The sequence below is a fragment of the Aotus nancymaae genome, unplaced genomic scaffold, assembly GCF_030222135.1.
Source record: "Aotus nancymaae isolate 86718 unplaced genomic scaffold, 86718_ANA_hifiasm-v0.15.2.pri h1tg000012l, whole genome shotgun sequence".
Classification (NCBI taxonomy): Eukaryota; Metazoa; Chordata; class Mammalia; order Primates; family Aotidae; genus Aotus; species Aotus nancymaae.
In genome coordinates this window covers 18,074,736-18,088,845 of record NW_026988423.1, presented here as the reverse complement: position 1 = coordinate 18,088,845, position 14,110 = coordinate 18,074,736, and the positions used below count along the sequence as shown (strand labels likewise).

Sequence of the window (14,110 nt, the reverse complement as noted above, 5' to 3'; positions counted from 1 at the left end):
CACACACAAGCACACCATACTAACACTACTGGACTCTATATGCAACTTGGCTCCACAGGCCAATCCATCTCTAAACAGGAAACTCAGAGCCACAGCTTTCTTGACTTCAGAGTTTGAAACCTGGCCATAAAACTGGACACGATAAAGGGTTGCGCTGGACCAAGGACCTCACATCTCCATAGGGTGACTTATCCACAATTGGAGTGCGCCCTTCCTATACTCCCAAGAGGCCATGAGGGAGACCCAGGCATTGGGGCCCTGGGCACTGGAAAGGTGTGGTCAGTGTGGCAACAGGTGGCTGACTAGGACTTTAAATAGTGAGCAGAAACCTCCTTTGAATTTTTAGCTTCTGCCCCTTAAGCAAAGCACATGTGTCTGGCTCTCCTGTCCCAGCCTGAGGTAAGGAGCCAAGAACACAAGACAAGAGATGGGAGAATCCCACTTCCCTCACTGCTGTGCCTCCCTCCATCTTCAGAGGGGGTTCTGCTAGGATGCAAGGGCCCCTGTGAACTCAGAGGCAGGTAGCAAAAGATGCTAGGTGTCTTGGACTGGAGAGGGAATTCATTTGGGGGGCTTGTGTCCCCATAAAGGAGGAGGAGGAGGCCTGGGGTCTGTTGGAAGTGACTTGGAGTGTGTGTTGAAGGCAGCTCTCCAAGCCAGGGCCCATTCCTCAGCTACAGCCACAGTGATCCCCTCCCCACACCTCGTCACCCAGATCCCCCTGTCTCCTCTCAATGTTGAAGGGGCAGGTGAAGAGCGCAGATGGGGAAGACGCCCTGCCAGAAGCCCAGTTGCACTTCCATCAATTCCAATCCATACAGGCGAGGGACCCCAAGTTGTCAAAATTTCTTTCTTTTTTTCTTTTCTTTTTTTTTTTTGATATGCAGTCTTGCTCTGTCACCCAGGCTGGAGTGCAGTGGGACAATCTCAGCTCACTGGAACCTCCGCCTCCCCAGTTTAAGCAATTCTCCTGCCTCAGCCTCCTGAATAGCTGGGATTACAGGCACGTGCTAACACACCTGGCTAATTTTTGTATTTTTAGTAGAGACGGAGTTTCTCCATGTTGGCCAGTCTGGTCTCGAACTCTTAACCTCAGGTGATCTGCTGCCTCAGCCACCCAAAGTGCTGGGATTACAGGCATGAGCCACCACGCCTGGCCAAGTTGTCTAAATTTCCATTTGGGCTCCTGGCTCAGAACCACCCAGAGTGGCCACTGACAGATCCTTGCCCTCGAGGAAGGTCATGATGCCCTGCTTCTGGCTGCGGAGGGCCAGCTGGAGGGGCGTGCAGCCCACTCCATTCTGGATGTCCAGCTGGGCGCCTGCCTTGACCAGCACTTTGAGGATGGCTGTGTTGCCCTTGAGGGCGGCCAGGTGGGCAGGTGTCCAGCCCACCTTGTTGCAGGCGTGGACATTTGCGTGGTGTTCCAGGAGGTTGACGACACTCATAAAGGTGCCCCTGTGGACCGCCAGGTGGAGGGGTGTCCAGCCTGACTGCTCTGCAGCATTGGGGTCAGCCCCACACTGCAGCAATGCCAACACCACTGCCTCCTCCCCGTGGCGTGCAGCTAGGTGCAGGGGAGTCCAATTCATAGCTCCAAGGGCACTCATGTTTGCGTGGCTCTCAGCCAGCAGGTGGATGATCTCCAGGTGGCCCTTGTAGGCTGCTAGATGCAGGGGTGTCCAGTCCTGGTGGGTGGGCAGCTCGAGGCTGGCTCCGTACCTCAGCAGCATCTTGCAGATCAGGTATTTGCCCCTGGCAGCTGCAGTGTGCAGTGGGCTGTAGCCACTATGGTCAAGGGCGTTGGGGGCTGCTCCACTCTTCAGCAGGTGTTGGATGGCCCTCACTTTTCCCCGCTCCACTGCCAGGTGCAGTGGTGTTCTCAGGTTTTTCTGCCGAGCATCCAACTCCGCCCCCTGGCTGGTCAGCAACTTGACCAGGCTAACATGGCCAAAGTAGGCAGCCACGTGGAGCGGGGTCTTGCCCTCAGCCTCATGCAGGTTGGGGTCAGCCTGACGGGAGACCAGAAGCCGTGCCACGTTCTCAAAGTTATTCTGTGCAGCCAGGTGAAGGGGGGTCCACCCCTCGTGTTCCTGGGCATCCACAAGGGCCCCGTGGTCCAGGAGCAGGCGTGCTGTGCGGTCATCCCCATTCTGGGCTGCAAAGTGCAGGGGGGCCCAGCCGTCCTCGTCCACCAGGTTGGCATCGGCGCCGTGTGCCAAAAGCAGGGCACAGAGGTCGGGTTGCTGGTCCTGGGCGGCGATGAGGAGGGGCGTGTATCCAGAGGCTGTCTGACAGTCCACGTCTACCTCATGGGCCAGCAGCAGCCTCACCTGCTCCACACTGCCCTGGGCCACCAGGAAGTGGAGGGGGGTGACCTTGTTCTCATAGATGCACAGCTCCTCATCGCTTGGGACCAAATTCTCACGGTCGGAGAGCTGAAGGGTCCTCTTCAGGTAGTTTCCTGAGTCTGCTGGGAGGAAGATGGGGTTGAAAATAAAGACCTATGTCTTGTCCAGAGGTCATCATGGCCATCCCCCTGTCTCCTGGAAGTACCATCCAGGAACAGAGGCTAGAGCAGGAAGGGCAGTGCGTTTCCTAAGCAAGGCTCTTTACACAGTCATGAATGTTACTATTTGAGTTCAGCCTCCATCATCCTGGAGAGCTGAGTCCTGCAGTCCTTTCCCCATAGATGAGGCGGAAAGAGCAGTCGACTCTAGAGGCCTGGGTGTATATCCTGATTCCACCCCTCAGCATCCCCTGACTTTAGCCAATTCTCTGCCTCTTTGAGCATCCCTATCTGGATCAGCAAAGAGGGGACAAAGCATGATCACCTCATTGTACTAGTGGAAGGACAAATCATGTAGGTAAGAACGTTCAGGTGAGGGCCGGAGGTGACGTGAGTAAGTGTAAGTTGGAAATAAGCTTGTGGTTGCAGCTCTATGATCTAAACTCCCCTCTGAGGTCTTAAGGATCACCATCCTCCTGCTCTACCCAGTGGAGTGTTAGAATTAAAATGACAAAAATGATCACTACCAAGGCCTAACCTCCACTGATTTACTCAGTCTAGGGTGTGCCCAAGGCAAAACTTTTTTTTTTTTTTAAATTTCCCGAGCTATTCTAACACGCAGCAGCCTTGAGAACCAATCCTTCACCTCTCAGGTCAGGAAATGGGAACTCTGGTCTTGGAGGGACACAGACCTGAAGGGGAGGCAGCTAGGCTCCGTGAGGGGATGTGCATTTATGAACATGCAGCTGGGTGCTGGAAAAAGGCCCCCAAACCCTGGATGTGTGACAGGCCTGGGGAGGAGGGAGAGGTTAAGGGGATGGGGAGAGGGTGTGGTTAGACTCTACTTTCTCTGCTGTAGTTCTCCGGTCCCATCTGTGGCACCCGGACTCACCGCTGTCCATCAGTTCCTGGTTGATGTCCTCATTAACCTGGGGAGGCATAACCAGCAGGCGAAGGGCAGATCAGTGGCGCCACTGTTCCAGGCTGTGCCCTCCTCCCCTCTCTCGAGCGTTCCTGGTCACTGTCAGGACTCATATCCCACCCTGTTCTGGGAGACCCTTATCCTTTGCCATTACTATCTCCAGCTGTCTAGAGGAAAACACTGAGCAGGAGAGACCATCAAGAAAGAGGCAGCTCAGGGCCTTGCCTTCCCCTTGGGCCACTTGAACTTCAGGGTAGATCTGTGAGTTCAGCCAGGGGAGCCCCATGCCAACCCATGGTTGGTTCCCGTGTTAGAGTAGGGACAGAAGAGCAGAGGGATGGCATTGACACCCACAGCATGAAAGCTTGGGAAAGCCAGATCTTCCTCTGCAGGACGGGACTCTGCTTGGTCCCAAACATGTGAGAGAAGGTATGTCCTTCCCAGGGGCTCTGCGCTTCAGCTACGACTATCTCTTGGTGCATCTTCCCACAAATTAGGGAAAGGTGTCCCCTCTGGATGGAGGTAGTCCTGAACTGGGCTGTGCATGAGTTCTCAGTGTCTGGCCAGAAGTCACAACAGTCCACACAGTAGGCTCCAGCTTAGCATGACTGTAAGGACTGCACAGTCCACATACTCACCTCCAGGGGCTGGCATAGCGACAGCTTGCAAGACACCTTCCTGGCCAGGGCCTCGCTCTCTGAGTCTGCCACAGGACTCTGCAGCAGTGACAGCAGTATGTCTGTCTCGATGGTAATGTCTGCTCCATGACGGGGAGAAAGAGAGGAAAGGAAGCAGCAGGCTGGCTGGCAGTACCCTCCCAATTTTAGATACCCTAACATTCCTGTATCCTCCCAAAATCCATTCCCAGGCTCACATAGGTTCATATATATGCACAAGAAGGCAGAAAACCTGGGTCGTAGTGAGGCACCTTCAGCAAGGCACTGGCCCTCTGAGTTATCAGGGTCCTTGCCCACAGAATGAGGGGGCAAGGCTAGGGGATCTCTAAGATGCTCACACTTACAAACAGGTGCATTTTCACAGTCCCCAAAGAACTAGTTAACCTTATGGGCCACCCCTGGCCTCTGACATCATGGCCTGGAAACATTTTACAAACAAGGAAACTAGTTCTGAAAGAACCTAGGGCTGCCTGGAGAGCTTGGTGACAGGGCCAGGCCCAGATGCTGTGGCTTCTGCATTTTGTTACTGAGGGTTTCTACTCCACCTTCCACAGGGACATGCATTAACACACACAGAGCCCAGACCCCATCCTCAGCTGCTCCTGGCTCCCAGTGCCACCCTGCCAGCCCCGTGATGCAGTCTGCCTTAAAAAGTCCTAGTGCCAGGTGAGGTGGCTCATGCCTGTAATCCCAGCACTTTGGGAGGGTGAGGCAGGTGGATCACCTGAGGTCAGGAGTTCAAGACCAGCCTGACCAACATGGAGAAACCCAATCTCTACTAAAAATACAAAAATTAGCTGGGCGTGGTGGCTTGTGCCTGTAATCTCAGCTACTCAGGAGGCTGAGGCAGGAGAATCACTGGAACCCAGGAGGCAGAGGTTGCTGAGATCGTGCCATTGCACTCCAGCCTGGGCAACAAGAGTGAAACTCCATCTCAAAAAAAAAAAAAAAAAAAAAATAGGCCCTCTAGGCCAGGTACAGTGGCTCACGCCTGTAATTCCGGCACTTTGGGAGGATGAGGTAGGAGGATAACTTGAGGCCAGGAGTTTGAGAACAGCCTGAGTAACATAACAGGATCCCATCCCTTGGAAAAAAAAATCTAAAAATTAGCCAGGCATGGTGATGTGCTTGTAGTTCTCGCTACTCAGGAGGCTGAGGTGGGAGAATCTCCTGAGCCCAGGAGTTTGAGCTTATGATGAGGTATGGTAGCACCACCACACTCCAGCCTGGGCCACATAGACCCTGTCTCTGAAAAAAAAAAGTTCTTCTAGGCCATAGTGCCAAAAGTATCTCTGCATAGCTCCCAGGAATACTCAGTCATCTCCCCTCCCAGCCGCACCCAGTTTCCAGTCCCTGGGTTAGGGGATGCTGGATGAGCACCTAGAAAGCATGGCCTCTTCTTAGGGTCCTGGTCCCAGCAGCGTTTCATGAGGTCCAGCATCTGCTGGGCCTCGCTTGGCCACTGGTCAGAGACAGGCTGCAGGGAGGGCCGCATGCCTGCCGCCACTCGGATAATAATCATCATCATGTTGAAACCTGCAAAGGAGGCCCAGGCTGTGTGGCTGCTGGGAGGTAGGGCTAGAGGGGAGCTGGAGTGGAAAGCGGGGGCTCTGAGGATCCTGACAGTGTATGCATGCAGTGGGGGCCCCACAAATGCTTGGTGAGTAAACAGCTAGATTTTCAACCGACTTGAGGTTCCATCTGGCTCCAGCCAAATCCCAGACCAGACATGACCCCACATTGCAGGTCTGTGCTGTCCAAAGGCAGCAGAGCTGACAGACAGGCCTAGGCAAAGGCTCTGACTCTCAACGTTGCAAGGTTGCCCAAGTTTCCTGCATTCTTTTTACCTGGCATCTAGAGGGCAGGGGGCAGGGGTATGAGAAGGCAGAAAGGGCACTTTGGAAGCAAGGAATTTGGAGCCACAAAGCATGGGCTGGGGGCTGGGCTGACTTTTTCTTGCCTTAGCTGTGACATGAGCTCTAGAAATAGAGGCAGGAAAGAAGGAGGGTGAGGAGAGGAATCCTTGAAGAGAATACAGTTCCATACAAACCTGCCACTGAGCTCCCTTTCAACCTCAGTCCTCCCACAGCCCCATCCAGGAGCCCATCCCAGGGGCCCTCCTGCCACCTCACACAGAGCCACAGCTGCCTGCTACCTGAGTATGGTTTCTTCTGCGTGAGGATCTCCCAGATGACAATTGCAAAGCTGTGGATGTAGAAAATGCTTTCTGAATGACTTAGTTGAACATCCAAGATCACCGCAGCCTGGAGGGCCTACGGTTCACACAGTCCCAGGCAAGCGTCTCCAGCCAGAGTCCTCTCCATCCCTCCGCCTCTCCAGCCAGAGTCCTCCCCAGCCCTCTACCTCTCCAGTCAGAGTCCTCTCCATCCCTCTACCTCTCTAGCCAGAGTCCACCCTACCCCTCCACCTCTCCAGCCAGAGTCCTCCCCAGCCCTCCGCCTCTCCAGCCAGAGTCCTCCCCAGCCCTCCGCCTCTCCAGCCAGAGTCCTCCCCAGCCCTCCACTTTGGGCCAGACCTTATCCCTGCACTGCCTTGCCCTTCGGACCATAGGTCCCAGGCAGGGTGGTGGCAGCGAGCTGCCTGCTGGGTGTGTGGCATCACGCCCGGCCTCCCTCTCACCTGTACACATCATATTTGGGCCCTGGGGCCTTGTTACTCTCCAGGAACATCTCAGGGGGGATGTAGCTGAGCGTGCCCCGCAGAGCTGATCTCTCGATGTACTGCATCTGGGTGGACTGTTCCATCCACTTAGACAGGCCGAAGTCTGAAATCTGGGAGAAAGCAGGGGCAAGGATAAGGCCGTGATAGAGCCTAGTGACAGAAAACAGCTATGGCTTCTCACCCCCACTGCGATCTGCCTGTTCCAGGGTAGAGTAGCGGTTTTCTATGACACTCTCTCCTAGTGCTACCACTTACTCTCTGGATGATCTTGGCCAAATAACTTATCTTTTCAGAGCCTCAGTTTCTTCATCTGTAAAGTGTTAGTAATATGAGCATTTAACTCAGTGCTATTGTGAGCACAAAATGAGGTATCATGCAAAAAGCACTTAAACAGTGCCTGGCACGTAGTTAGGACGTGGTAGATGTTACTATTACCCGGAGACTATGGACGAAGTTGCCACCTTCAGTAAGCTGTTTATCCCACCTCCAGGGGCCCTGAAACACTTATACAATGGACATTTACCTTCCCTTTGCTCCCATCCATTGGGTCATTCACTTGCCAAGTTGGCCATGCCTTGAGGGCCAGTATGGCTGTGGACCAAGGACTGGGCAGCAGATAAGGAAAATGAGACAGCCCCCTCACCCCCACCAACACACACTCCATATCCTCATGAATACTTATTCAAATAGGGGGTCCAGTCCTTACTAAAAGTGTTTCACAAATGATTGTATACTTACATTGGGATTAGGAATATGGAGAATCAGAGGTACAGTGACAGTATATAATGGGCATCTGCTGGAGTAGATCAGGGAAGACCTCTCTGAAGAGGTGATGTTAAGGCTGAGAGCTGAATAGTGGGTACGCATTTGCTAGATAAATAGGGGGCAGTGGGGGAACAGAAGGTGCAAATGTTCTGGGGCAGAAAAGAGTGAAGCGTGTTTTAGAAATTGAAAAAATGTCCATTATGACCTTTCTTAGGGATTATCTCATTTACACACATCTCCATCTGAATAAAAGAAAGTGCCGGAGAATAGAGATTATTCTATCCAATTTAGAAATGGGAAACTGAGTCCAAAGAGGGTTACCCAGCCTCATGCCCCAAATTTCACTGCTTAGCCTTCTCTGTTGCAGTGCGATCCCTGCCTTTAGAATATGTCCATGAAGGGAACTGCTTAAAGCTCTTGACAAGCCAGTCAGACAGGTGGATAATTCTGCTCACCTGGAGGGAATCCTCAAGTGAAAGGGGGCAGGGGATTGGCCAGAGCCCTTACTTTGACATGCATGTTGCTGTCCAGGAGGATGTTGCCCGGCTTGAGGTCCAGATGGAGCAGAGGCGGCTTAATGCTGTGCAGAAAGTTCATGGCCAAGCTGGTCTCGTGGATGATGCGGAACCTGAGCTGCCAGCAGAGGCTGTGGGTGGGCAGTATCTTCTCCAGGGAGCCATTGACCATGAACTCCATCACAATGCCCAGGGGCTGCTTGCACACCCCGTAGATGGACACGATGTGCTGAAATTTTATTTTTTCCATTTTGGCAGCTTCTTCAATGAGGTAATTCACATCGGAGCTATGGAGAAGGGGAGCAAGTGTGAAAGAGGGTGACCCATTCACTACTACAGCAACCAGCAGAACACATAAACTAGCCATGATGCCAGGCTGTGGGGACCCAGAGAAGCCTCTGGAGCTTGCAAGGTAGCGGAGGAGGAAAGCGAGACATGAAGCGATACTTAGCTGGCAGCGTAGATTACAGTTCAGCAGCAACAAGGCAGAAAATAAAGGAGTTTGAAGGTTTAAGGGCCAGTTCGTTCTGCAGAGGTGGCCACAAAAAAAAAAGTGTATCACAGTTTGCCATTTATTTTGGTTGCTTATTTCTATGTTTATCTCACCTAGTAGATATTTGTTCCTGGGGGATGGGAGCAAAGGGCAGATAAATCCCTAAAATCTAAGTAAGCCCCTGGAGGACCAACATGATGCCTCATGCTTCTGCTTTAAAACATCATTTATTACCATTTTAATTATGGAAGTAATATATATACCTTGCAGGAAACATAGGAAATCAGAGAGCTATATACAGAAAAATAAATGATCAGGGATGCAACCCTCCAGAGCTAGCCTCTGTTGATATTTTAGTATAGGCTTTTACCATCCACCTTCAAGGTATCTCTTTCCCTTCCTCTCTCTCTTTCACGTCTTCCTTCTTTTCTTTCCCTTTGGACACATAGTATGTGGAGCACGAGCACTTCCCCACATTGCTGTTCTCCTGAAGCATGATCTTTAATGGTTGCACACTATTCCATTTGATGGATGAACCGTAATTATTCATCTTTGCAATTCCCACAGCACATTGCCATGCACTGCACAATACATCTTTGTTGAATTGGAACAGAAGTCAAGACTTAAGGGAAGGCCATACAAAATAAGTATTTGCAAACCCTGTTGCTCATTTCACTGTATGTGCCCACAGAACAGTAAATATGCAAATTGTTATAGATTGTTTTGGGATTGCGGGGATGGGGATTAAGGAAAAATGACATATTTGAGAGCACTGTATTTACAAAACTGTGATGGTGCTGCAGCCAGAGTCTGCTGGCACTGTGCTCCCAGGGCCTCCCTGGGAAGCCAACCAGAAAGCCCCAACCTTTGGGAAAAACCACATGCTCTTCCTGGCATCTGGACAGGTTGGTTAATGTAGGTTTCTCCTGTTCTTGTTTACTTGTGCCAGAGATCTCTTCACCTCTGTGATATTTTTAATCTGTCTTCTCTCATCCTCTTGGGTTCACAGGAACCAATGACATCTGCCATGACTTGGAAAAAAGCATGGGATGTGGGGATCACACTTCCCTTATTTCAAATCCCAGTTTAACCCTTTAATATCTGCATGACCCTGGGCAAGTGAATCCTCTGGGCCTCAGTTTCTAAACTAAAAACTGGGCATAATTGTAACTGCCTTGCACAGCTTGTTCATAGCTTCGTACCCAGAACTCTTGAAAGCGTTTGCGGCTGTCTCTCCTCTTCCTCAACCTGCTGCACCCACTATTGTCTAGTTTCTGGTATCTGCATTTCCCTGAACACCTGTGGCTAAGGTCATCAACAGCCTCTATATTGCTACATCTCACCAATAATTTTCAGTTCTCAGTGGATAGTTCAGATCTCTCGTTTTCTTGAAACTCCATTACTTGAACCATGTGTCAACATTCTCCTGTATTTCTCTTACCTTTACGGTCATTTCCTCTGTTTCCTTTGAAGGCTTATATCATGTTACTTGACCACGGGGTTTGGTCCAAGCCCTTCTTCTCTGCTCCTCTCCCTCTATAATCTTTCTCTTGTCAATCTGACATCTCCAATTGGATATTCGATATCAAATGCGTCTAAAGCTAACCTCCTGATTTTCCCCTGAAACGTGCTCTTCCTTCAGCTTTTGTCACTTCAGTGAATGGGGCCTCTGTCCTTCTTGTCCTCAGAATAGAACCCTGGTGGCATCTTTGACTCCTTTCTTCCTCTCACTTCCCACAGTCAAGTCTTGGCAAATCCCGCCAGCTCCACCTTCAAATGAAGTAATGTTGAGCAAGAAGCTGACCACTTCTCACCACCTCTCCCCCACGGTGCATCTCGGCCCAAGCCTCCTAATTGGACTTTCTTCCTCTCCACAATCTATTCTTAACCCAGCAGCCAAAGCCATATTTTAAAATCTAAGTCACAGCATGTCACTGCCCTCCTCCAATGGCTCTTTTCTTGTTCACAATAAAAGCCAAAGTTCTTTCATGGCTGACAAAATCCTGTAAGATTTATCCCCAACCCCAGGAATAGCTTGCTGACTTCATCTCCTACTAATCACTCCCTTCTCACTCTACCCCAGCCACATGGGCTTCTCACTGTTCCTCCACCATGCCCAGTGTTGTCCCACCTCAGAACCTTTGCACCTGCTGTTCTCTCTGCCGAGAACACTCCTTCCTAACAGAGCCACATAGATTACCCCTTCATTTGCTTCAAATCTCTACTCAAGTGGTATCTAATTAGGAATGATTTCACAGAGAAGTCTATATAGAAAAGCAACCCCTCCCAACTCTTATCTCCCCCATACACAGAGGGCCACACATTCATATTTTTAGACTAAACAATTTCTTGAAAAATCAGACTTCTCAACTCTCCTTAGATATTTTAATCAAGAACTGTCAAGTGGTCACAGTGCTATAGCTAAAAAGTTTATTATTCATTTGCTTATTTATTTTGTCTTCCTCCTTTAGATTATAAGCTCCATGAGGACAGGTACTGTTTTCTTCACTTAGTGCTTTGAATGAATGCAACTCATCCATGCTCTAGCTTTAATGATCACTTAAAACAAATGACTCCCAAGTTCTAATATTGTTAGTGCCAACCTTCACTCTGAAGTTCACTTGACAACTCTTCCTGACTGTTTAAAGGCATCTGAAACTCAACAGGTACAAAGCTGAACTCATGATCTTCTTCTCCAAGCATGGGCCTCTTTTCATATTCTCTTCATTAATTGCCAACACTGTTATTCAGTAAATATTGATTGAACACCAACTATGTGCCAGGCACAGGAGACAGAGCTGTGACCAAAACAGACATTCTCATGGAGTGGACACTTTAGTGGCTCCTCCATTCTTTTGGGCAAGCCAGACATCAAGTTAGCATTAATACCCCTCTTCCTCATCATGACCCTCCCCATAAGTAACCCAGCACCAAGTCAGGTGGATTTTTATCTTCTAAATATGGCTTAACCCATTCCTTTCCTATCTCCACTCTCGACACTCCAGTCTAGCCTTGATCATCCATCTCTTGTCAGAATGAAGATAATAATCTAACTTGACCAGCATCTACTCTACCCCTCCCAATGCATTCTCCATACTACAGTTCTGATTAATCCCTCTCGTTATCACCACCGCTACCTGGTTGTTAATGCTCAGTGGTTTTCCACTGCTCTTTCACTCTCCCAACTCCAGCCATGATGGCCTTTTCCCATCTTTGTACTTACCATGCCCCTCTTGCCACAGATTCTTTGCACAACTCTGTTGTCTGTTCTTGGAAAACTTTCTCCTCCTCACCTACTTAATTCATACTTATTCTTCACATTTCAGCTGTGGCGTAACTTTCTCAAGGAAGCTTTTTCTGATCTCAGTCAAGCTTTCTATTAATGAGTTCTCCTTGAAGGATAAATCTCCCCTTCTTAAGCTTCTCACAGTAGCACATTTACATTTACATGTGGGGTTATCTGGTTAATGTCTCTCCCCGCCCCACCCCAGGCTGCAAGCTCTTGGAGAGAAAGGGCACATCCGTTGCATTCATCATTAATCGCAGGGTATAGCACAGTGGCTGACACATAGTAGGAGAGCAAAAAGCGTTTGTCAAGTGGATGAATGAATGAATAGCTGGAAAGAGGATCTAGTGAAGTAATGCATGTGAAGCTCCTGGTATAGTAATCCACATATAGTAAGCCTTAATTACCACGAATTCTCTTACCCCTCCACCTAGGGAATTCCCAGAACTTGGAAGGGAAAGTGACAGGAGTTAGCATCAATGTCTCACAGTGTAATCATGTCAATGCCATCTGTTTCCTTTCGTTTTATGTTCCAAAGGCTATAAATGATTTGGACAAATCCTGGCATAATCTGACCCTCTTCTGAAACCAACAGGCAGATATTGAGGGAGGAAGGTGAGTGGGCCTTAGGCACTTTTCCTCTCTTCATGAGGTGGGTGAAGTTCTGGGAATTGAGTGTGTGGCACCTGAGGCTGTGTCTTAAGAGTTTGCCTGGTAATCCCAGAGAACCACAGATAGCATCCAAGCCAGATGCCAGTCACAGAGGGCTCCCACCCCAGGCTCTCTAATTGATGTCCCAGAGCCTTGGGAGGAGGACGTGGTTATCATGCTCAGATTTATCCCGAGTGTCTTCTTCATGGCTGTAAGGTGCAAGCACACAGCTAGTATATGCAACTCAGGTGGAAATGAGACTGGAGCCCATCTGAGTGGGAAGGCAGAGACCAATGGAAACAGTGGGAAAGAGGTAGGAAGAGAAAAATGAGGTCAGGGCAAGGCATGGCTGTGGTGCGCATGATGAGAGCAAGGGACAAATACAAAAACAGAGATCAGAGAGCTCTAGACTTGATCCTTTAGGAGCCTGGACAGACCATCAGGCCTGGCAGTCTCCATCCCCCAATCTCCTCAGACTGCACTGGCTGGGAGGGGCCACCTGGGAGGGGCCACCCCCCACCCCCGAGGGGCCACCCCCCGCCCCCCACCCCCCACCATGGGAAGCGAGAACAGGATTCCCTGCAGATCACTGAGCAAAGTGCCACAGCCTCCCAGGAGCCACAGCCGTGCCCTGAGAGCTGGGGTGGGTAGGAGGGTGGCAGAGAGTGGTCAAGAGCCAAGAAGGAGGGAAGGAGGCAGGACAAGTTCGGAAGGTCAGATGGACAGAGGCGTCTCTGGTGGGTAATTCTCACTTGCCTTTGACCTCTGTGGAGTTCACAAACAGGTATTGTGTGCCAACTCTATTTCGGATAGGGAGACAGGTATGGCTGTGCCTGGGAGGCTCAGGCTACTGAGTGCAATTCAGAAACGCCGCGGGGGACAGTCCTCAGCCCCAGCCTCAGCCCACTCCTCCCTCTCAAGCTCCCTGGCCCAAAGCTTGCCCGGCCTCAGTTTCTCCTCCGAGAAAGGGGAGGGCGCGGCGGGCAGGTACCTGGTGGCGCCAGGCGGGAGGCAGGGGGCGCACTTGATGGCGTACTCCGTCCGCCAGCGCCTGTGCCGCGCCTGGAACACCTGGCTGAAGCCGCCGCTGGCCACTTGGCGCCAGTCGCCCTCGAAGTCATCGCGGGTGAAGACGTGGAGGCTGCCCAGCCGCTGCTCCGTGGGGTCGGCGGCCATGGGGTCGGCGCGGCCGTCCTGCCCTTCTCTTCCCTTCCCCGCGCCGCGCACTCCCCGCTGGGGCTGAAGCCTGGGTGGGCCTCGGAGCCGCCGCTTCCTGCTCCTCCGGTCGGGTCGGGAGAGGGGAACCCGGAGGCGAGCCGGCCCTGCCTCCTTCCCCGCCCAAGAGGAGCCGCTCCTGCCCCGCAAAGGTGGGGAAATCCCAGAGCTGAGCCCTGAAGCCTCAGCAGGGATGGAGCCACCTGGGCCTGTGGAGAGGGTATGTCCCTCCGAAGCCACCGCATTTTCCCTGTCTCAGCCTTTGATTTTCCCCATCTTTCTCCAGGGAGGGGTGCTGGGAGAAGAAGGGGTCGCGAAGCTGGAAGAAGTCCAGCCTGAGAAGTTGGACCCAGTTTACTGAGGCCCACCGCTAAGTGAAATCGGTTTATGTATTC

General features: G+C 51.3%; 1 protein-coding gene across 1 annotated transcript; it reads right to left on the bottom strand.

Moving 5' to 3' along the window:
• Positions 1-1,022: 1,022 nt before the first annotated feature.
• Positions 1,023-13,804, bottom strand: ANKK1 (ankyrin repeat and kinase domain containing 1). The gene is made up of 8 exons (XM_012470638.2): positions 13,492-13,804; positions 8,063-8,357; positions 6,749-6,900; positions 6,264-6,313; positions 5,489-5,644; positions 4,070-4,188; positions 3,402-3,438; positions 1,023-2,470 (listed from the first exon to the last, which is right to left on the bottom strand). The coding sequence occupies exons 1-8, from the start codon at positions 13,674-13,676 to the stop codon at positions 1,167-1,169; spliced, it is 2,298 nt and encodes a 765-aa protein (XP_012326061.2). The 5' UTR covers positions 13,677-13,804; the 3' UTR covers positions 1,023-1,166.
• Between the last annotated feature and the right edge of the window lie 306 nt (positions 13,805-14,110).